Below are 24,513 nucleotides of genomic sequence, written 5' to 3'. Positions count from 1 at the left end.
TATAGAGAAGGGAGAGAAAAACATTAAGCTCCATTCACATATTTCAAACTATCAAATGGACCTTAAAGAGCAAAAGAGACGAGGTGAGTGATGGATGAAAAGCAACATTAAGGTTGCAAACTCTCATATGTGTATGTGTGTGTGTGTGTGTGTGTGTGTGTGAGAGAGAGAGAGAGAGAGAGAGAGAGAGAGAGAGCAACTGTGCATGGCCACACACGACTATACCATATTTCTACTATGGATGGCAATCAAGATGTTTTCAATAAAACTTCTTCCCTATGATTTATACAGGTACATAGTCCTGGAAACATTTCAGAATTACAGCCATAGTATCTAAGCAATTTCATTAACACTATTCCTAAATGAAGTAGAGATGGCACATTGATTCAGAGTATGACACTGATTTGGTGGGTTTAAAGGAGTACTTAGCCCCGGCAAGCATTAGAAGCAACAATTGTACAACATCTAAACAATGAAAGGTTCCTGATATCTAAGATTCCAAAGAGTTTACAGACACTATAAAATTGACTGGCAGGGTTGATGCAAATAAAGCACTCACTTGGGTTGATTCCACAGTCTACATCAGCTTTTCTTGTTTGATAGGCGTCTCACACCACAACATTCCTTAGGCTTTGGAAAAGGACATTACAGATGGAAATAGGTTCCATACAGCTAAGCCATGGCTCCCTGATCAACAGTGAATATAAAGCAACTTACACAATGGGAGACCAGACCAAGATTCCAAATGACCATATTCTCCTTCCTGTAAATGCCCGCCATTAAAGCACCAAAGCTATGTTAAAAAAGATCGCTCATTTCGGTCCAAAAGTTCCCCATTATGAAGACTATAAAATGAAATACAGGGAATCACCATAACTTAACCAGTCATAGATCCACTATAGAAGAAAAGAAACAAACCCATTGATCTTGAACTTGTTTATTTCATAAGAATTTCCTTCTAACAAGTTCACATATTTTATGGGCCAAAGTAACCTTCACCCAAGACCATCTTTCTAGTTGCAGCGAAGGAGCCCCATCATGGATAAGCAAACATCTTCTCTGTACAACTCGCCCCTTCCATAGATCATTCCATCAAATACCCATAACATTTATATATAAGAAGACTCGTAAATCAAAATAAGAACAGCAAAAAGTTTCATACTTTATCTCCTCTATACAACCTCTCAGACCCAAGCATTTTTTCGCTGCTCTCCAGCTTCCTCTGATCACTTAAGAAGAAGAAAAGTCACAGATCTTTCCAGGAAACCCACTTCAAATTTTGCATTATCTGCACCCAATCCTTCGAATTCCCATGGTTAGAACTTAAAAGGAATTCATCTCTAGACAATAAGTCCGGCGCTTAACAAGCAAACTTGCAGCTGTTCTAAAAGGCTCTTCAAAAGCCAAAGAAACCCAACCATCAGGAACCTTTCGAATTGGTTGCTCACTGGGCCTAATGGCCACAAGAGTTGCACCTTTCAATACCATACCACCAGGTAACTCCATATAAGGTGCATACCAGAGTTTCATATTAAGAGCTGGAACTTGGGTTCTGCTTGATGAAGCACAAGGTGATAAAGGTTTGACCCTAAGCTCGTGTAACTGCTCTTTATTCATCGACAAAACGCCTTGACCATCAGAATCAGTTAAAACCAGATTTTCCAAAGTTGGGTGATCTGAAATAATCTGCTGAAGAAGATAATGCCTAGCTGATGCAGCAATTAAGGAGCTTATGGTCCAAACTACTCTCAATTTCAACCCCCCATTTGTGTAGAAAGGGTCAGGGAAATTGGCCCCATCTTCAATAGCCCCAGGGTTATTCTCGGAAACGAAGCCATCTTCTTCAAAAGACACCGTAGTTTTCTCTTGGTTTGTAACAGAAGAGGCCCCTAAAATCACACAACTCTCCAATGTTGTGCCAAAATCTGCCTTCCATTTCAACAAAACCCCCTCTTCAATCCCCAATTCACCACCAGGAAGAACAATTCTGAGGCTTTGGATCTCATTGAAGTTTTTCAAAACCTCATTGGGAGAATGGTGAGATACCTCGGTTAAACCAGTTTTTCTTGGGCCTAAAAGGTGTTGCAGAACCTGTAATGGCTTTGAGAAACTGCACACAAAAAACTTTAAAAAACTGCTGAAAACCCCTTTCCCCTTTCCTGATATCCCTGTTTCTTCATTAGAGATGACGCAATCTACCTTAACAACAACGTTATCTACCTGAGGAATTAGGGCATGGAACCTCTTTGAGACAACACAGCATCGACCTAGAGCTTTAACATCCCCGATCTTGTTGAAGACCAGTAAAAGAAGAGAATCAGGTAGCCTATCAAAGTGATCCAACTGAGAAGACGGCGATGGCTTACCTGTAACCACTGAAATTTTTTCCGGCAAGCTCTTTCCGGCGTGTTTCGGGAATATATCACACAAATGAGACGCTTTTCCGGTCACCTCTGCAACTTCTTCCAGCCAGATTTCTCCGGCGAGATCAGGCACGAGAGCCATGGCTACGTATGACCCTCAGCAGAGATAGAGCAAGTGTAAGAGCGGGCGACTCAAACCCTATTCCGCCATAACAGTGGGTAACGTCCAACGTCTCTGCAGATCTAGGGTTTGGCCATTAGGGCAGGGACCAGGAACACAGGCAAGAGAGAGAGCCTGAAACCCTAAGCCCCCATTAATGCGAGGGTCTCTGTAGATCTAGGGCTTGTAGTTTGTACAGATCTAGGGTTTTGCAGATCTAGGGTTTCGTGAATCAGGGCTTTTCCTTTGGCACTTTCTCTCTCCTGCAGGTTTTTTCCTGGGTAGTTTAGAGAGAGAAGGAGATCGCAAAGGGAGGGGTTTCAAAAGATGATTGGACAGAGAGGAGGAAAAGAGCCAAAAAATGATGAAAATAGCCTTGCGTTTTATGGAAATGACGAAGCATCCCGTGACGAGAAAAGACGAACGCGGTGCCACTTTGTCTTCTTATTCCCGAAACGCCCTCGACTCTTCTGGAAATGTCAACAAATTAAACATAACCCTGACTTATATGAAATTGTCAAGAGACTCCCTTGCATTTATTTTTCGAGAAATTTACCGAATGCAACTAAGAATTGAAAACTGTTTAATTTTGGTTCTAGGTGTATTTTCATAATAACCTCCAAGTTTTATTTTGATGTGCTATTTGAAAATCGAACGAAAATCATGGTAGACAATTTGAAAACAAATAAATAAAAAACACGAGTAAAATATTAAATAGTTCAAAACAGTGTTTTGAAACTATGTGATTTCTGTTCTAGGTCATTGATTCAATGAGCGGAATCTAGCCGAGATCCAATCGGTTCCAGAATGTGCTCCCCTAAAACCCTCATTATCATTTTTTTTTTTTTCGTCTTTCTTTAAACTTATACAATGTTTCATGTGGCCCATGTATCCCTACTCTATGAACCTCTATTGTAATTTTCATTTTATCTTATTTATTTTTTATTTTTTTGGATCACCAATCAAGATGATTCGAGAACTATTTGGATCGCCGATCTAGACCGAGATTCGGGGTGGACGATCGGCACAAGGAAGGACCTTTCGATTGATCATTTTGACATCTATGAATAAATACAAAAAAAAATCTAAAAATAATGCTATTTGTAACATATTATCTTTAAAAAGAAAGTATGTGGATAGTGGAATTAATAAAAATATGGGAAGAGTAGGATATTGTTATTTGTAACATATATATAAGATGTATATTGTAATCAATAAATATGGAAAGAGTAGGATATTGTGTCTTGTATTTTATGGTAAGTCTGTGTATAGTTTAGATGTCTATGATTTAGTTAGTGTCATCCGTAATTTGTCTATAAAAGACAAGTCTGTATATTTATATCAATTAATGGACACAAGGAGTTTCTTCATAGAAATATGAAACTGTTCACATGATATCAAAGCTAAATTCATCTTAACTGTATCCATTTCTTGTCTCTAAAGTATTGTCGCCGATTTTCAAGGTGAATCTGTTGCTCACCTAGTCGATGCAACTTTTGTCAAGTAGTGTTTCGCCTTTTACGATGTGCGATCTCTACCGAGTTGTATTTCCACTTTTTGATCTGTCTATCCGTGGAGTTGTGTTTCGACTCTCTGATCTGTCTCTATGCCGAGTCGTGTTTCGACTCAATTGGTGGACACAAGGAGCCTCATCAGAGAAATCTGAGACTCTTGATATTATCTAACCTATCTATTTCAAAAAATAATTAGTATTTACATATCAGATCTACATCATTTTTTCGATATCAAAATTAGGGGCCTAAATAGATTTTTAGATTATTAAAAGGGTTTCCGACACCTTATTTGAATTAGGGGTGAAAATAGATTTTTAAACCATTGTAAGGGATTTCCACACCCGATCGGTATCTTTCAGCAAGATGTAGATATCTTGATTTGAAGATGACAACTTATACAAACTGGCACCTCTAAAAAGAACACGCATCTAAAATTAATTACTACTTAAAAAAAAAGAGATAGAGACTAGAGAGAGGGGGGCTTTTCCCTCGAGAAAGATAGGGTGTACAGAGAGTTAATAAGAAAAAAAGCTTGGACTCGAGGACATAAGGCAAATATGGAGTAGAGAGAGATTAAAGCAGCTGTGGAAGAGAGAGAGAGGGAGTGTTTTTTTTTTTTTTGACAAAAAGAAATGGAATAAAGAGAGTTCATAAATAAATAAATAAATAAATAAGAAAAAAAAAGAAAAAAGATATGGTCTCTACAGAGAGAGGAGAGAAATGGACATCTCTGGTTGAGAAGGGAAACATGGAGTAGAGAGAGAAAGATGGGTTATTGTTCTTGAAAAGATGTGGTTTATCGAAATGGATGCGTGAAGAAGAAAAAGAAAGTGGTGACGCATGAAAGCTCCTTTGTGAGAAGGCATGGGTTGGCAATTGGTAGTCCACTAATCTAGAGAGAGAAAGAGGAGTGTCATTTCGAGTAGAGAAAGAATCTTTTGTGGCACCCACTTCACTTTAGGTGTTTGCCTCTTAACCAGTCTCTCTCGCTCTCCAGACAATGTGTGGGATTTGGTGGCACCCACTTTAAATGTCGTCTGAAATGTAGCATTAAGTAGTAATATCTCTATACTTTTCTCTCTCTTGATCTCAAATCTAGCATTTTGAGCGATCTCTCTCTTGATCTCAAATCTAGCATTTTGAGCGATCTCTCTCTTGATCTCAAATCTAGCATTTTGAGCGATCTCTAGAGAGACCCATGTCATCAAATCTCCCCTCTTTTTCTCACCCTGTGTGAAAATTAGTGGGGTCAGGTCGGGGGTGCAGGTGGGTTCAAGGTTAGATACGAAAAAAATTATGATACGACCCGAATTTGAATAAAAAATAAAAAATAAAACTAAATATTTTATTATATATATAATTAAATATTATAATTAAAAATATAAGGTTGTATTTAATTAAACATTAATAATTAAAAATATAAGATTGTATTTAATTAAATATTAATAACTTTATTCAGATTGGGACGGTTGCGCATGAATCCGGACTTGAATAGTATTCGGGTCCAATTTTTGGACCCATACCTAGGTTAGGTCTCAAGCCGGATCCGGGTCCATTGCCATTCCTATTAAGTGATAAAGAAAATCACTGGCTTGACTTGGAATTCATGGAGTTCACTAGCCCCATAGCGGTACCACTGCCCGAGTCTGAGTGAGTCGGCTTCGCATATAGTATGGTGAGAAGAACATGAAAAAAAAGTATTTAATTTTCAATTTCTTAACCGCTAAACATATCTTACCTCCTTTTTGACCGATTTAGACACAATCAATCCCTCTTTGCCCCAAACCTTTTTTTTTTTAATCAACATCTGCATTTAGGTGATGTTTTTTTTTTTTATATATAAAAATCTCATCATTTTATAACTTTAAAATCTGATACACCTTTCTTGCACACTCTTTCTCATTTCTCAACCAAATCATTTTAGTTCAGAAATGTTGGTATTGGAGCCCTTTAACAGACACTGATAACAATTTGTTGTCCTGAAAGGTAAAAGATAAGAAATTAGGATTCCAAATTTTGCGGTTTTCTTAACCCAAAATTGGAAAAAAAAAATTTCCCTCATTTTCCATCAAATTTATTCAAACTTGTCCCAAATGTTCCTAATACATTTATCTACAAAGCTCTGACAAAATCTTTTGAATCAAATGAGATGTTTTATTTTTCAGCCATTTTTTGCCATTCAATTATTAAAAGTTTTTAGTTTTATTATTTGATTTGATTTTGATTTTCAGATATATGAAATCAAATATTTGGCTTCGAATATATGATTTTATAATTTCTTGTTATTTTTCTATATTTTCTCCTTTCTCTATTTTCGAGCGTTGACCCGACCCATCGGTCTGATTTTTAAAACATTGCTCTCTCACTCTTCGCTATATGCATGTAGCCTAACAAAGGTGCATTTGGCATCAAATATCTTGGGTTTGGCCCTGTTTGGACAGACCAATAATGACGGGTAAAAGCATCTTTTTCAAATAGAATATATTGAAAAAAAAATATCTGTTTGAAAAAATAGCCACTAATGAACGGTCTAATTAGACATTTTATCCAAGTTGCCCCATTTGCCCTTGGTGATAAACTGCATACCGATAAATTTTTTATAAGGTGTTAACTTTATACTATGGAAGTAAGGTGCCCTCCAAATCTCCATTTAAAAGAGTTGTTCTAATGTTGGAAACCCCCATCTCGAGGTGTGTTGAGATGAAATATATTTTTAGGTCCTCATAGGAGTTCGTGATATCACAATTACATGTTGTAATAGGATTTAGAGATGTGAAATAATTTGATTGTTTAAGGTTGACACCTTATACAAACTGCACCCTTCATTGCATATAGCTTTTTAATTTACAAATTGGAATTAAAAATAATAATAATGCGTGGACTTTGAGAAAAAAATTAACTAAGCTGCTGCTATCGAAACTATAGGGCATGTTCGTTTCGTGAAAGTCATAGCGTTCGTGTTTCTTATATGGGAAATACGACATTGTTTTGAAAGTTGTTTCAGTAACTTCCAAAACGATGTCCGGTAGACGTTATTTTGTGGAAGCCACTGCCTCCATGCTAACCCCCAGATGAGATGCTGCAGATTTCAAACGATTTGGAAGTAGGGACCCCCAAACTATTGAATTCACTAAAAAAGACTACCCAACTAGCGTTTGAAAAACCTCCTGGCCTGATCAAAATCACCCAATCCAACATGGGATTGGTAAGGGAAGATCCAGATTTCTTACAGGACCAGAATTGGCTGCTTTTTGCCCTTTTCATCATTTGATTGATTCCTCTCCTTTTGATCCCATCTTTTCTCTAAGGACCGCATGACTCCCATCGTTTTAGATGCCTTGGGACAGTCTACGGGAGCTCGAGCAAGTCCCGAACCTAATCTATGTTGTTTAAAACACTGATCCTAATGCATGTATTGCAAAAAGATTACAAACCACATATCATCAGACTGACAAAAAAGACTAATTGTTACAAAAATAACATTTTTCTAATTGTGAACTTGGGATACAATTAGGCAATGTTACTTCTACTTTGGGGAGATTTGCACATGGTGATATACTCTCGAGCTGGGAAGTTTGCGACTATAAACTTCTCCGAATGCATACACACATTCGATGAGGGTAAAATGGATTTTCAAAATTTTACCCTTATCGAGGCTAGTCTCATTTTTAAGCATACTTGCACCACTTTCCTATCACAAAGGGTGTCACAACCAAACGCCTCCTAAAGGACTGTGTGCATTGTCGACTACTTATGTGGGTGTCCAAACAGACCCTAGAGATATATCATGCACATGTGAAGCCCCACTGCTAGAGTATGACACAAAATATAATTTCTTTCTTGTTAGAACTAGTACTGCTTTGGCATGCTATTGTTCTTTAAAAATATTGGCAATGATCATTTTGGTTAGGGAAATGTCTGGCCAGAAGCCCTGCTTAGGGGAGTGAGATCAATCAATGGCTAGCTAAAGTGAGTCCCTTTTAAATTTATTTGATTGATGAAGAAGGGCACATTTGTGGAGAGATTTGTTTGAATACAGTGAAACCTTTATAAACTAGATGTGTTCTATGAACACATGTTGATGCATCATGGATAAATGATTGTCGGATATTTAAGAAAAATAACTTCTTTTTTTTTACCTCACATCTTGAAATCTTACTGTAAAAATACTTAATTTCACCTAACTATCTCCTTGTTCATTAAATGGTGTGACAATTTAAGTCTGGTGTTTTTGACACATTTATCAAATAACTCGTGTGCCTACATATGCATATGGGTATGTGTGCGAGGTAATACTAGTAGGCATATATGCATGCTATGTACTTATCTACCTGTGTTCATTTATGCATGTTGATAAAACGGGGCAGCCCCCTTTCTTCTCTAAACACTCACCTGGAAATTCTAAGGTGGATATCAGAATTCCTAATAAAGAAAACCCTGGTCTTTTGCCTGAGGGAGCTAGTGTACAATTTGCTCAAGCAAAAGCACAGTTTTCGAGTGTTCATTTCAGAAGCCAGTCTCAATATGTGAACTGACTTTTTTGTTATAACTGTTGTGAACAGTTGCTCTGTTTGAAGGAAACCGAGAGATGCACAATTGAAATGCAAAATCTGCGAGAGTGCACATAATGGTGCACATCCCCTTTTATGTTATGATATTATTCTCACGGCAACAACAATTCCAAACTTCTTTCCCCCAGGTTAATCTTACAGTTCAGTCATAACAAGCACCCATCTGTGACCAACTTGAGCAGGTGACTGCTCTCTCTCTCTCTCTCTCTCTCTCTCTCATATACGTGTATAGTGGTACAAGGTTCACTCCGATTGCTATATATATAACACCTTGGATTACCTGTTGTCCTTTACTTTGTATATCCAAAACCAAAAATTAGGATTCTGTATCCGGGACTTTGTATGTATGACGCCAGCACCTGTCGCAAGGTTCATGAGGAGTTGGTTTGTGAGCATTTGGCATTTGTTTCCTCATCACTGGTAAATCCATCTCTAGCACATTTTGTAACACCATCGATGCTTCATTTAGCTCCTCCAAACTGGACAAATCACCAAATTTTATCATGAGGTTCCTCTAGAGTCCACACTAGTTAATAAATAGTGGTTCCACACTAATTTATAAATAGTGGTATAAGTTTCATTGAAATGGGACAATGGGTGCACCTTATTCCAGTTATTGGCATAAAAGGAAGCCTCGAGTCAGTAGTACTCTTGCTATAAAGAATAAAGATAGTAGAAGTTTGTATCACCATGACAACTGATTTGAGGCTCGCACATGGGTCTTTTCTTTAGATTTTTACAGTTGATGGCAAGTCCATCAAACCTTGTGCATGGGTTTCTTTCTTCAAATGTGGATTTTAAATTTAGACCATGCTAATTACGTCAATTAATGACTGGGTTATGGACTAAGATTAACTGGACAGGAGAAAACTTTGCTTGCAAGTATGGTGCAAGCAAGAGAAACAAGTTGGCAAGAATGATGCAAGCAAGAGAAACAAGTTTGTTGACCTATCTGAAGAATGATCTCTCTCTCTCTCTCTCTCTCTCTCTCTCTCCATATTGACACAAGAGGTAGCGGCAAACCTTATAGTCAGTGGAGGCGCCAGTCTGATTATGGTGTCATGAGTGGGTTTCGCCAAAATCCCTCTTTCCTTCATTTTGAGACAGATATCATAAGCAGAAACAGGAGATAACTCCTCCTTATTCAGCTCCACAGCATTGAGCAATCCTCTTCCTCTAACCTCTTTAATTATTTGTGGGAATTGCTTTTGGACTTCAAAGAGCTGCTTCCTGAATTCTTCCCCCATCCTAATAGCCCTGAATAAACAATGACAAACTTTGAACAATAGGAGAAAAGTATGCTTTCATTATTCAAGATTTTTAAGATTCTCAGAAGTTAGGAGATTTTCCTCAAATGAAGAATAGTCACTGGAGCAATATTGTTGTTCCCTTCAGATAAATTAGAGGCTTCTTTTCTCAATTCGGCATTGTATGAAAAAAGGAAGTACTACTTTACGGCACTGAAAATTATAGAAAATAGTACCTCTCAGCAAGCCTTTCGTTTTTTACAACATCCAGTGCAGCAATTCCCACTGCACTTGCCAAAGGATTCCCACCAAATGTGCTGATAATCAATATCAAAAAATCAAACCCCAAGCCAAACATAAGATTAACAAGAGAAAAGAAACAGTACAAAGTAAACTCCGTAAAGCTAGATATCAGAAAAGAGAGCAGGGACATTAACCTTCCATGTTCTCCTGGTTTGATGCAGAGCATGATTTCCTTGTCAGAGAGCACTGCACTCACAGGTATTACACCAGCACCCAAAGCTTTTCCTAGTATCTGGATTACATGGGTCCCAGTCAAATTTGCATAAAGCCTAACGAGAAGACTTTTAAGTTCATTTACTCTAGATGTACTGTGGTTTGAGTGTTTAATCAGAGATATATGAGAAGCTCATTAGATCATCACACTTGAATACATGAAAGTCTAGTAGAACGAAAGTAATATTAAGCTCTCAGTGCAGTTGAAGTTCAAGAACTCGGAGAGAAAAAAGAGACATATTAAAGGGCTATGCTTGGATTTACATAAGGCTAAATTCGATAAACCATTTCCTATCACCCTAGATGAAGGGGTAAGATAAGGGTAAAAAAAAAAGAGAGATCTTCATCAGATATGACACTTGAATCTAGATAAAGCAAATCAAAATGACCTTTTAGGTTTCTTGGCCTAGACTCTAAATACAGTTCATGAATTCAGCGAGAGAAACAAAAGAGCAGCCTTAGATGGTTACAACTCAAATTTACATAAAGAAAAAGCAATAAACTATAGGTGTCTCCTATACGAGAAAGTTCAAGATTGCAGTCAGAGAAAAAAGGGAGCCTTATTAGATTAGTTCCACTCAAATTTATATACAAATAAACAAGATGAAATTTAATGATTCTTACTCCAGATGTAGCATGATATTTGTTAAAAGAACATAAGAGCAGCCTTAGATGGTTCAAGAATTCAGTCAAGAGAAAAATGAAGCCTTATTAGATAGCTCCACTCGAAGTTTTATAAAATCAAACAAGATAAATTCTGAGGTCTCTCACTTCAGATGAAGTATGATAATTCAGTAAGAAAAACGAGAAATCCTCACCACGACATCAGGGCGGACGTCTTCCCAGTCACAAGCCAGCATTTTTCCTGTGCGTGCTATACCAGTCTGTATTTCATCTGCAATCATCAGAATGTTGTAGTTGGAACAGAGCTCTCTGACTTGTTTCAAGTAGCCATCAGGGGGAACAATAACCTGGACATAGTTGTCGATAAAGTAAAGGAATTGAAGTAGAACATGCATGTATTGGTTATTAACTACTTATTATTACCAGGCACTAACTTCTGTCAGAAGGTTATCATTCTACTAATTAACTACTCAAGATTAAAAAGCTAAAACAGGCTAAAGCATACCACTTCAAACATTTAATGATCATAGATGAGAGAGCATAGATAAAAGAAAACCTACGACTATATGGCTCTCACACCACATTAAGGTGCTCAAAAATGGAAAATGATAGTGGAATCATATACTCCAAGTGCATGGAACTACTGACAAATATACATTTACAATATGGTAGAAGCAAAGAGAACCAAAAGGCATATTAGACTGTCCCCCATGCAGGTCCAAGTACAACAATTGAGGAAAATTTATCATACCACCCTTTATACATGTATAAATAAAATACATCTATGTCGAGAATAATTTCTGAGATTAGAAGAACCCAATTTGCTGAAAATCCGTAAACGGAATATTCACAGAACTGTACATTTGTAGATGCAACTGAAGAAAACAGATACACATAAGCATATGACTAATCAGTACTTACTCCTGCCTCTCCTTGAATGGGTTCAAACAAGAATCCAGCGATTCGATCTCCATGAGCTGTAATTTCAAATAATGGAGTAATAAGCATTGGGGAAAGTGATAAAAAGAGTGAAATGCATTCTCATGATCAACTAAGAATCAAGTTATGCATTTGAAATATAGTCAGTGACATCACAAGGATATATAAGTGAACACAAACCTTCAAAGATGTTTTCAAGTGCATGTGCATCACCATAGTCAACCTTAAGGTGGCCAGGTAACAAAGGTCCAAATCCACGAGTTGCTTCATTATCACAGCTCATAGAGATCACAGCCAAGGTGCGCCCATGGAAACAGCCACAACAAGAAACAATGATAGCCTGCACCAAAACTAATCCTTTAACCTTGGGCAAATCCATGCCATAACAAATAAATGTTGATAGGAAAAAAGCAAGTATTTCATGCACATTATCTTGTGCTACGCGATTTAGATCTCTGAAGTATTATACATTTAGTTTTTGGGGGTAGATAACTGTGCAATTACGTAGTTGTGTAAATTTGCAAAGATCAAGTTCCTCATCATGATGCAAGTTTTCTGTCTATTTTGAAATGGTGGCCAAGTTTTCTGTGTCTATTATGAAGATGTGGCCAAGAAAACATTGAAACTAGAAGACTTCCATAAGAACAACTCTTTTTTGAAATTCACTAAGCAAAATATAATAGAGCTCAATGGTGTCTTATGATAATTCCACCACAGGAGAATCCTATGCTTTAGGTCAAAACGTATATTAAGAATGTCTCAGTACAAAACTTAAGAACAGAAATTCGCCCAAATGTGTTTCATTTGTAGGTATGCACATAACAATGTTATTAAAAGAATCTTCATGTGTGAATCATAATTCACCTCATTTGGTTGTATCTTTTTCTTCTCATAGCCCCATTTCCTCACCAATTTTAGGGCTGTTTCGACACCTTCAGCACCTGTATTCATTGGAAGCATCATTTCATACCCAAACATGGTTGTCAACCGCTCCGCAAATATAGGAAACTTATCATTATAGAAGGCTCGGGAGCTCAAAGTGAGCCTTTGAGCCTGCTCAACCAATGCATTTGTAACCTTTGGATGGCAATGACCCTGTCAAATAGAAGACATGGAATAGCCATGAAGATGCAGAATCTATGCTCATATCTCAAAAAATAAACCCCATATTTTTTTATGGAAATTAGAAGGATAGAAAAAACACAGTTGACTGAAAGAGTATGCTACTTTCCAATAAACTATGGGACAAACACAGTTCATTGGCTTGTCACCATCCAACCAATAGTGGACAGTGATGGGAGGGAGCAGGGCCCACCAGCAGGGTATGAACTGTTATGGTGGGTCCCCACTCTCCCTCCATCACCATCATTTCGAAAGACAGTGTGTCCGAATCAACCATAGTTTCATCATAGTACATTTAGTTATATTATACTTCCCTCGTAAAATATGGCAGTCTAGATCTTAAAAAAAAAAATCTGATAATGTAGTCCTTACCTGATTGACTGCTGAATAAGCAGAAAGGAAATCAAGATATTTGTTTCCTTCAGGATCCCAAATACAAGCTCCCTTAGCTTGTGAAAACACCATAGGGATAGGATGGTAACTGCATTCAACCCACAGAAGAAATCAAGTCAAGGAAAAGGATAAATTGCAACTCTAAATTCCCCAAAAAAAGACTTCCTTTTTAAATAATGAACGAAATATGCAAATATCGATTCAAGGAGAAGACCAGGGGAGTGACATAATAGCGATGATCATTTAACTAACCTGCATAACTGGATAAAACAGTGGGAGAACATATAAATTCTTACAGCTTGCAAAAAGCAGACCTTTTTATTCCACGTGAAAAAATAAATAAAAGTAAAAAAAAAATTTGTCACATTCAGATTTCAAAAACAAGAATAGATGAATAATAAATAAGAAGTAATTAGTGACTTAACAAATATAAGTGGAGAACTGATAAGTTTCTAAGGATAATGATTCTTATAGTTCCAAACAGAGAAATAATTTTAAGCACCAATTCCAAAAGATCAAATTTCATATCTCCATGTGTTAAAAAAATGCTACGGGCATTTCTCATGGTGAGAGTGACAGAAGAACTGGGCTTCATGGAAAATAGATTCTAAAACTAGGAAGAACAGAAAAGAAGTGGGTTTTCTCCTTGACAAAGATAAGGATGAAATTTGTCGAAACAGAGGGAAGAGGGATGATTCAGAGTTTCAGACTTAAAAAGGCACATTTTAGCAGGGAGTTCCAAACCATTGATTTGTAAATGCGAACCCAATCACATATACCTACATGTTGATTCATCAGAACAAAGAAAAAAATTGAAAACAAACAAAAAAAAGGCAAAAAATTCCTATATATTCAAAGAAATAAAAGTTCAGTTGGTACTGTGTACTGTTTTGGTACTTGTTGCAATCACTATTTAAGCCCAACCACTAATAGAAGAATGGTCTTCAAAGTTTTTACATAAATAGATGATGATATCTCTCAAAGGCCAAAGCCTTAAACAAGATGTCATCTCTCTCTAGAGTACCAAAAAACCAAACCATGGCAAAATTCTAAAAACCTAAAACAACTAGTAATGAAAAAACAAACGACAGTAAAATCAGAAACTAGAAAGTAATTTGAGATACAACTTGCATCAACAAAATAAGGATTGTTTTTATCCTTTCAATTGATGCCAATGGCTTATTAGAAAAAAAAGATAATCCTTTCAAAGTTAAGCCTACATGATCATATCAAATATATACTCATTTTGAAAATAAATGATCCCAAAAGATAAACATATGCATCAAATAAAATTCCAGATAGAAAACCCATACCCCAGAGCTTGATGCAATACTTACTTGTGTGCACTGTACTCGTATTCATATTTCATCAGTTCTTCAGAAGAGGAAGCCATTCCCTCCGGGAGTGCACAAAAGTTCCTCTGTAAAATCCTCTTCAGAGGATGGAAAATCTGCATTCTACCAACCACATAAGCCTTCATATTTCTCTCTCTTGAATTACTAAGAAACCTCTCTCTCTCTTGAATTAGCAAGAAACCTCTCTCTAGAATTATTGACCGAAATGGAAGTGGGTGATTCTGTATCTGGAATCACTTAGAAAATGGGAGTGGGCGTCGCTCTATTCCTTAAAATAGTGAGACAATGGAAGTGGGTGATTCAGATTCCATTAGAGAGAGAGAGAGAGAGAGAGAGAGAGAGAGAGATTCGGCTTTGTGGTTCTTCCAAGGCAGATTCAGAGAATAGATATCGAACAATGTGCCATGAATGGATAAAGCCCCGCAAATCAAAGCTAATCGAACTTCATCATCATTAATACGCATCAGAGCGTGCGTATAACTGGGCCGTAATTTCTTTTGTCTTTGAGTGCGGTTTGTATAAGGCGGAGGATCTAAACAATAAAAGTAAGGCGCACCTTCAAGTAACATTGAATGAGGTTAGTTTTAGTACAAGAAAACTTTGTGATGGCTTAAAACCTTATTTTTATGGGTGCGGTTTTCAAAAGGTTGCAAGTTTAAATAATTTAACTAAGGTGCACTTTCAAATTTTATCATAATATATAATTTTGATGTAAAGTGTTCTTAAGATTATTTCAAAATCTATTTTTATGTGTAATTATAAAATTTTAAATTTCAAAAATGATTAAAATCAAGTAGATCTATAAATACATGAAAATCTTGAAAATGGACGGCGTAGATAATATGTTGTAAGATGCATTATTTATGATACTCAAAATATTTTTGTTTTTCATAGTCATACATCTCGATGTTGAGATGATCAATCACAAAGTTTTTCAACATTAAAATAACCTTTTCCGATGGATTTTTTAGGTGCATATGTAGTTCTACATTTTAAGGTTGCAACCTTATATAAACTTTTTCTTATTTTTATTTCAAATTTTAAAATTTGAAACTTTAAAAATTGCATATATCGAGCAACATCTCTTAGCACTGAAAATTTTGAAATGACAGTCTAAAAAGTGCAATACAAGATGTACTATTTTGAAGATTTCAAATCTATTTTTTCTCATGTATACATCTTGAGGTCGAGATGATCAATTTGATTATGTTTGGGCATCAAAACAACTTCTTGTAGTGAAATTTTTGAGGTGCGGCTTAATTTGATTGTTTAAATACTTACTCACATTTATATTAACTTTTTCAATTTTGTTTTGGAAAAAGTTTATATAAGTGCGAGGCTCTAAACAATCAAATTAGGGCACACCTCAAAAATTTATTATAAGATGTTGTTTTGATGCTCAAATATCCTCAAATTGATCATCTCACCCTCAAGATGCATGGAAATCAAAATAAAATGGATTTAAGTTTTGAAAATAGTGTATCTTGCAATGCATTTTTTAATTGTCAATTTTTTAGTTTTCATAGATATGCTCGATTTACACTATTTTTGAAATTTAAAATTTCACAATTAGAGATGAAAATATATTTTAAGTCTATCACAAAGATTTCTAGTATTAAAACCATATTTTTTAATACTATTTGAAGATGTGCCTTACTTTGATTAGTGCCTCTGATTTACACAAACCGCACCCTTATGTTTTTATGGGAAGAGGTTGAAGTAGATGATGATAAAGGGTAGCCCACCACATCTGTTTCGTGTGATTTCGTTTTGAAAGTTCAAATGCGGCTCCCTTCAATGGTACCCATTGCCAAACACATATTCAGACTCATGATTTTGCGTTGTAGCAAGGAAAAGTTCTCATCAACATACGGTTCACAAATATCCCTAAATAAATTATATTTAAAATGTTGAAATTTTTATTTTAGAAAAGTATATAAAGAGACATTTACTTTTGAAAAATAGTTTTATGCGGGTTGCACTGCATTTCTACAGTCCACACGAGTAAAACGTCCATCTTAAAGATGGATGCAAATGGGTGGTCTATCTAAAAGTAAAGGTAACTAAGAATCCAAATGTTTTCAAAAAAAGATTATTATTTTTCTATTAATGAAAAATCCGATAGGGGACTTTTTCCTCCACTGATTTACCCAATATATATATATATTATCTCTAGTCTTTTTTAAAAAATTCTTTTTTCTATTCATGATCTCCACGTTAAAGATTATATATTTTTTAAAAATTAGGATCAAATCATATTTAAAAAATATATTTATTGCCATGCCCATATTTCTATACTATGTGGGCTGGCCGCATAAAAATTGTGTCATTTACTTTTTTGTATAAGGATGTGACAATCAATCTTGTCATGTAAATTTGAAAATGTATGGTTGTATGAGTGTCATGAAATAGACTCAAAGTTTCAAAATATATTTGTTGGATTTTGCTACTCACCTCAACCATCCAATTTAGTATCTAATGAGCGTTAGTAATTGTAACATCCTTGTAACAAAAGTGAATGTCTATTTGTACATTATCTTTTCTTTTTTGAAGTTATCTTGAAAAGAGTGTGGTTTAGCATAGGAATACATTGTGCACCAACGCCCTCGGGTAAAAGGGCTACTCATGAGGATTTCTTCCATTTGAAATTTTGAGATCCAACTTAGAATCTCTAGATGAATACTTAAAAAAACAAATGGATTCTGAATTATTATATACTTTTATCTTGCCCTTCATAAATTACGCAGCCTTTCTTTAATATTAAGATGCTATTTTTTTTTATCCTATTTCCTCACTAACTAGTCGTTATAACAGCTTCAATGTGATTATTCCCTTTTAATTTATATTAAAAAAATTTGCTTTAGTACTTTTGAGGGACCATTTATCTTTGATATAAAAAAGTGAAAAATTACTGAGGCATCAAATGTGGAACTTTTTGTGTTGATGCCCATACGAAGTTCAAGATTTTTTTTTATCTTTTTTGTTTTGTCAGACTTTGAGCATAATTAATGATAAGAAAAAATATATAATGGGATCATTTATCTTTGTTACAAAGAGGTCATAATTAATTTTGACCATTGGATGTAAAATTAGATAGTTGCATTTATTGGAATGACCATATCCAAACTTCAAAAAAAAATTTCTCGAACTTTGTGACACACCCAAGCTATTAGATTCACCCCGAATGGTTGTAAGTAATTTTGACTAAATGGTCTCATGGTATAGAATCCTGATATAATAAAACACCCCGTTGTTATCTTATTTCGACTTTCTGTTCACTTTTTGTATGATCTCATTGTATATGGTCTCATTGTATATCCTCATTTTCATATATCTAAATTATTTTTATTGATTACATCGATATTTTGTCATTCCTCTTTACCATATATAAAGCTCAAGTCTTGAAATATTGAAAATTTTGTTGCTATGCTTCCAAACTTGGGCTTAATATTTAATAGCTCGATAAAATCAATCAAAATATTTAATATGCATAAAATATAAGTCGTTAAAATGCATTTTACAATCTCTTTGATTTGGTGGGTTCCAAACAATGAGAGCAAATTTAGAGTTACATGTACCTCCGAATGCAGACTTAAACTCATTCAGTTGAGGACAATTTTATTTGGTTTTAAGCTGATAACAGGATATAAGGATTAAGACATCTAAGTTCACCTAGTTAGCATCTTACAGTTCCATCTAAACTGGCCCTAGATTTACAGATATCAAATTTTAAGTAATGCATTAAACAAGACCTTCATGTTGTTGGTACCCATAAGTCTTCAATTTTTGTATGTGATTCTTCATATGCATATTGTGTGTTTGGATGTTGATAAGGTCCCATGTTGCTTCGCATAGGAAAAAAATAAGACGGTTAAACATATCTACCCTAAAGAAAAAACAGTTGAAATTGAGATATCGGGGGGCGACCAACAACAAGGTAATTCCATTTTTAATACTGATTGGGTTGGATTAAATAAATAAAATTGTTTAGTTTTGAGTTTTTGATTTAAGAAAGTAACGTTTAAGGCTTTTGTTTTTCAAAAAAAATGAGGGGCATTTAAAGTTACTTTTTCGATGTTATGTTTTCTACCGTCTTTTCTGTAATTTTCTTTTTATCCAAAGTTATTTATAATGCATACAGATTCCCATGATCTATTATGCAAACAAGTGTTTGATGCTTCCTGACGATGTTATGTTATGATTTCAGGCAGTGAAAAATCTCATCCATTGACAATTGCATGGAAGTTATTGTACATCAAATTGGTAAGCTTTATATCCTGGTCTTAGATGAACAGTCAGTGAAACCAAACAATGTAGTTAAGACTACTAATTCGAATTTTAGAAGCAAACTGCATGCAAGTAAGTACTGCAATAATCCCTAAATTAGAATTAGACGGCAAGTAAGTACTGCAATAATCTCTAAAACGTTCTACAGATAGTGTCTTCCCATTAAACTCAAAAGTTTCATTGTTTCTTCAAGGATATCTTCTTCGCATCTTCTTCGGGTTGAAAATCAGCTTCTAAGTGTCCTAGCAATTGAAGTGAGGGCTGGGCTCACTTTGGTTCGCGTGTTAGTGAAGTGAAAACTTGTTTATAAGCCTTCTCGTGCTTTCCATGAGTTGTCTGACTCACGCTGCGAGAAAAATGTATGTTAGCTCAGTCCCGGAACAACAAACTTTTTTAGTTTCTTCTTCACTATAGCTTCACTATTGTTGCTTAAATGATGATGGCTGCTCCTCATAAGCCATGTTTCTATTTCAATGTTGGGAACATGATCTCCTCATTTGTGAAACCCATCTCCATTATTATTCTTATTTTTTTACCCTTTTCTTTGTGGAACTCAACATGTTTTTACCATTGTTGAAAAAACCGAGCGAGCTTGCTAACCGTCTGGTTAGATCGGAACCAGCCGATTCTGGTTTTGGAGGGTTTTGGTGATCGATCGGTATTTAAGAAAAAAAACCAAAAGAATGTATAAAATTCCCAAAAATATATTCCCAGTCGAACATAGCCCGGGAAGTAAAACAATATATATATATATAATAGAGGGGGAGAGTATTGCATGGAGATGAATTGAGCTTTCCCTTTCTTAACAGTGAATGACTTTTCCCCTTTCTTAACAGTGAATGACTTTTCTTTTAGAATATTTAATAATAAATTTCATGATAAATTTAAAAGTTACATTGGATTCTTCATAAAATTAGGATAACAGTTTCAAGATATTTATATTTAATTAATTACATAACTCATATTAAAATATCTACAACTAATTTTCAGTTTTTGTTCAAAGTTTTTTAAAAGGGAAAAGTTTATAAAGAGCCGAGGCTCTACTTCAAAAATTTCATTAGAAGAGGTTGTTTTGATGGCCAAAAAGTTGATGGGCACAGCCTTCGGAAATGGCGTCCCTCTATGGACACACACGTGTACGCTGCCATCCTTTCCAAAAAATATTTTGCAAGATGCTTCCTCTCTTCCTCTGCCCTATGCACAATTGCAGACTCTCACCTCAGAAGCAAGAGCTCCTGCTTGCTTCATTGGTAGAGACCATTTGCTAAGTAAGTGTGTTGTGCGTCTTCAAGCTGCCAAGGAGAGCATTGTGCTCACGTTTCAACTCATCCTCGCTTTACTGATAATCATGTATCCAGTGTAGTTTAGACGATTAGCGAGGACGAGGACGAGGACGAACAAGGTGCCGCAAAGGTCGCGTTTTGGACCTTTAGCAATGGACATGCTACCCTTGGTAGTGGTTGATGATAATGATGAGTCTGTTACAGCGGATGTAGAAGAGGAACAGGAAGAGTTTTCTCTTGAGAATGGGGAGCCACCACTAGTTATAATGCCAAGGGAGGACGAGGAAACTCCACTCTCTATGGTTCATGATGACTGACCTTTGCTACTTGGTTTCTTCAGGGTAGTGGATGACGAGCAGAGACGAATGGAAGAAGCAGCTTTGTCACACAAGGATTCGCAGGTGCCTGGTTATGGGTGTGGATGAAGTGCCCATTCGAGTGGTCTATGAGGCGATCAAGGACCAACGCAGGAAAAGGGCTTTTGCCTCTGTTCCAACCATTCCGGAATTGGTTAACAAGGACGTTGCTTCGGAGGGATTTCTGGCCGGTGGGAACAGCACAATGCATACACCCGTCAAGGAGAAAGAGAAGAAGGTGGCAAATTGGGGGATGCGCTCTTCGGCCATGCTGGAAACCTGTGGGGTCATCAAGAAGGGACCTCCAGGAGGAATTTGATGTCATGACCCGGAGTTGATTGAAGTTGGTTATTCTTCTTCCTCTTTCTCGAGTACTGATTCCAGTGGAGATGATGATGATGAGATCGATGCAGCCTTGCTCTTGGAGGAACATTACTTTCGTTCAGGTCCTCACGGATCAGGTGCTTCTTCTTCTAACCCTTAATCTTATGAATTTTCTTTGTTGGAATGTACGTGGTCTGAGAGATCCCAATAGAAAAATGATGTTCGGTTTTTGGTTTCTAAGTTTAAACCAGTTATTTTACTTCTACAAGAAACCAAACTTCCTCAGCCCACTGTAATTGGGGGTAGGAAAATTTGGGGTTTAGGGGTTGTGGTTTTTTGTGGGTTAGATTTTGTAGGACAATCTGGGGGAATTTGGGTTTTGTGGGACCCGCTGGTCTTACAAATTTTTCTTGTTATTGTTAAAAAAATTTGTTTCTTTTTGGGTTTTCATGGTCCGAGGTATGGTTTTTCTTAGGGGCTTTTGAGTGTTTGTAGCCCGAACTCTTCTACGCTTAAGGAAGATTTCATTTCTGAGTTGAATTTTGTTATACATGATTTCCATTTTCCAGTGGTTGTAGGGGGGGAAGGGGGGGGATTTTAATCTTATTCGATGGCCAGAGGAGTGCTTATCAGCCACTCCTATTAATTCCTCATGAGACTCTTTAATCGATTCATTGAAAGCAATGCTTTAATGGATTCGCCTATGGTTGGATCCAAGTTCACTTGGTCTAATAATTGTTTAGTGAGGCCAGTGATGTCTAAGATTGATCGTTTTTTGCTTTCAATGGAATGGTTTGAGGAGTTCCCACTTACAACTGTCAAGATGGTACCGAGGTTAAGTTCTGATCATCAACTTATTCTTTTAAATACATCTACAATGAATGGTGGCCTAAAACCATTCAGATTGAATTTGGAATGGTTGCAGCTGGACGAGGTTATGGATTTGATTAAAGGAGCCTAGATTAACTGTGTGGTTGAGGCACAATGGACTTCCAATTACACAATAGGCTGCTTATTATAAAGCGCAAATTGATTGATTAGAAGAAAGAAAATAATTTCGATGTCAAAAGAAATTTAGACAAAGTATTACATGATTTAGAGTGTCTAGATCAGAATATCCAAGATAGTGGATCCGTCTCTGAGCAGTTTTTTGTGGATAGGAGTGAGAAATTGAAGGAGTTAGGTGATTTAAGAAAAGCTGAAGAGATTTATTGGAGGCAAAGGTCACGATTCAAATGGCGTAAAGAATGGGATCTCAACACAAAACTCTTTCATGCAATTGCTAGTACAAGAAGACGTCATAATGATATTTTAGAATTGACTTTTCCTGGGGTTGATCCCGATGATGAGCAGGCTATTAAGTTAGCAATCATTAATCACTTTAAAAAGGCTTTCTCTAAGGAGGTCTCCTTCAACCCGAAGCTCCAAAGAGTTCTTTTTAAAGTTCTACCTGGTAACTTGAAGAGCGATTTAGAAAGAATAGTAACTATGTATGAGTTGGAATAGACGGTTTTTGGCCTCCCTAGAGATAAGGAGGCGGTTTTTGGCCTCCCTAGTTGAAATAGGCGGTTTTTGGCCTCCCTAGATATAAGTTATCCTCCGGGTCCTGATGGATTCCCTTTAGCCTTTTTTCATATTTTTTGGGAATTAGTTAAAGGGGAATTGTTAGAGATGGTTAGAGGGTTCATGATCTCAGGGCATGTGTTTCGAGGAATGAATACTACCTTTCTGACCCTGATCCCTAAAAAATTAGTCATTTTAGATATCTCGGACGTGAGACCTATAAGTCTGCTCACTAGTTTATGTAAGATCATTGCGGTCTTGATTGAGAGGCTGAAAAGAGTGCTGCCGCAGTTAATCTTGGGCACGCAAGCAGCTTTTATTGAAAATAGGCATATCACAGATAATGTATTGTTGGCACATGAATGTATCCACTCACGTATGATGGAAAAGAGGCCGGGGGTCATGCTGAAATTGGATATGGAAAAGACATATAATAGAGTGGAATGGAGAGTTTTATTAGAGATTATGAAAAGGATGGGGCTTGGCGGTAGGTGGCTAAGTTGGATTTGGGGATGTATATGTTCAGCACATTTCTCTGTTATCTTCAAAGGGAGCCCTATTGGTTTCTTTAAGGCTTCCAGATGGTTGCGTTAACGAGACCCTTTGTCCCCATTTCTTTTCACAATCTATATTGAATGCTTCAGTTTGATGCTCTATAATATTGAACATCATGATTTTTTTTCAGGTTTTAAGATTGCTAACTCCTCCATTGTGATTTCTCACCTACAATATGCTGATGATACCCAACTCTTTTGTGATGCCGATACTAGTCAAGTTAGTCAGATTGCAAGGTTTCTGGAATGTTGCGAGGTGACCTTGGGCATTAAAGTTAATTTCAACAAATCTTCAATTATTGGAACTAATTGTATAACTTTAGAGGTTGTAAATTTGGCAAATTCGATTGGATTTAAGGTGAGAAGCTTTCATGTTATCTACTTGGGGATTCCGATCTCATATTCGAGACCCTCTATCTCGGTTTGGGATAGGATTATAGAGCAGGTTCAGGTAAAGCTTGCTTTATGGAAGCCCAAATATCTCTCATTGGGGGGTAGAGTAACCTTGCTTCGTACTTGCCTAGCCAATCTGCATGTTTACCAAATGTCTTTGAATTTTATCCCAGGATTGATTGCAAAAAAACTGAAAAAAATGATGAGAGACTTTCTATAGGGGCTTCTTTGAAGGCAATAGAAAGTATCACCTTTTGAGGCGGGATAGAGTATGCACTCCGAAGAAGGAAGGTAGTTTGGGGATTCGCAAAATAAAAACGTTTAACCTTGCGTTACAATGTAAGTGGTGGTGGCGCAGCCTTCCTTTGAAGGACCATCTTTAGTGTAAAGTTTTACTTGCTAAATATGGTATGGATAGATCACAATTGTGGTTGGGTAGTAATAGAAAACAAAATTCGTCACTATTGTGGAGATCTCTATTGAGTCGTAGACCTATGATTTCAAGCTATTTTCGCTGGGCTGTTGGAAGGGGTGAGAAGGATTCATTTTGGCATCACAAGTGGCTAGGGGATTACCCTTTGAAGTCGACTTTCCCGGATCTATACAACATTGTAACGAGCCCCAATTTAAAAGTCAGTGAGGCGATAGATAGAAGAGGGAAAAATGTTTCTTGGGACATACAACTTGCATATGGACGTTTATGCAATGAGCTTCTCGGCCAATGGTGTCAACTTATGGAGTCACTTGATGAAGTCTATGTTTCTATCAACGGTGAAGATGAACTGATCTGGGAAATTGAAAGTAATGGCCTATTCTCAGTGAAATCTTGCTATAACTTATTTTTCTATGATCAATGGAGATGGTCGAATAGTAACATTGCACAGATGTGGAAATGGCCAATTCCCCATAAGGTACAGATTTTTATTTGGTTGGCAGCACAGGATAAAAT

At 36.4% G+C, this 24,513-nt stretch overlaps 2 protein-coding genes across 2 annotated transcripts; both read right to left on the bottom strand.

Moving 5' to 3' along the window:
* Positions 1 to 256: 256 nt before the first annotated feature.
* On the bottom strand, positions 257 to 2,790 carry LOC18427249 (F-box protein At5g46170). The gene has a single exon (XM_006836302.4). The coding sequence runs from the start codon at positions 2,503 to 2,505 to the stop codon at positions 1,324 to 1,326; it is 1,182 nt and encodes a 393-aa protein (XP_006836365.1). The 5' UTR covers positions 2,506 to 2,790; the 3' UTR covers positions 257 to 1,323.
* Positions 2,791 to 8,633: 5,843 nt separating this feature from the next.
* On the bottom strand, positions 8,634 to 14,962 carry DELTA-OAT (ornithine-delta-aminotransferase). Its single transcript, XM_006836303.4, has 10 exons — positions 14,787 to 14,962; positions 13,429 to 13,537; positions 12,799 to 13,029; positions 12,115 to 12,274; positions 11,917 to 11,972; positions 11,190 to 11,342; positions 10,293 to 10,390; positions 10,092 to 10,172; positions 9,632 to 9,865; positions 8,634 to 9,087 (listed from the first exon to the last, which is right to left on the bottom strand). The coding sequence occupies exons 1-10, from the start codon at positions 14,927 to 14,929 to the stop codon at positions 8,925 to 8,927; spliced, it is 1,428 nt and encodes a 475-aa protein (XP_006836366.1). The 5' UTR covers positions 14,930 to 14,962; the 3' UTR covers positions 8,634 to 8,924.
* Between the last annotated feature and the right edge of the window lie 9,551 nt (positions 14,963 to 24,513).

The sequence above is a fragment of the Amborella trichopoda genome, chromosome 2 (genome assembly GCF_054954075.1).
Source record: "Amborella trichopoda isolate Santa Cruz 75 chromosome 2, AtrichopodaSantaCruz75HAP2 v2.0, whole genome shotgun sequence".
Lineage (NCBI taxonomy): Eukaryota > Viridiplantae > Streptophyta > Magnoliopsida > Amborellales > Amborellaceae > Amborella > Amborella trichopoda.
The sequence above is the reverse complement of the archived record's forward strand: the minus strand, read 5'-3'. Positions and strand labels throughout refer to the sequence as shown.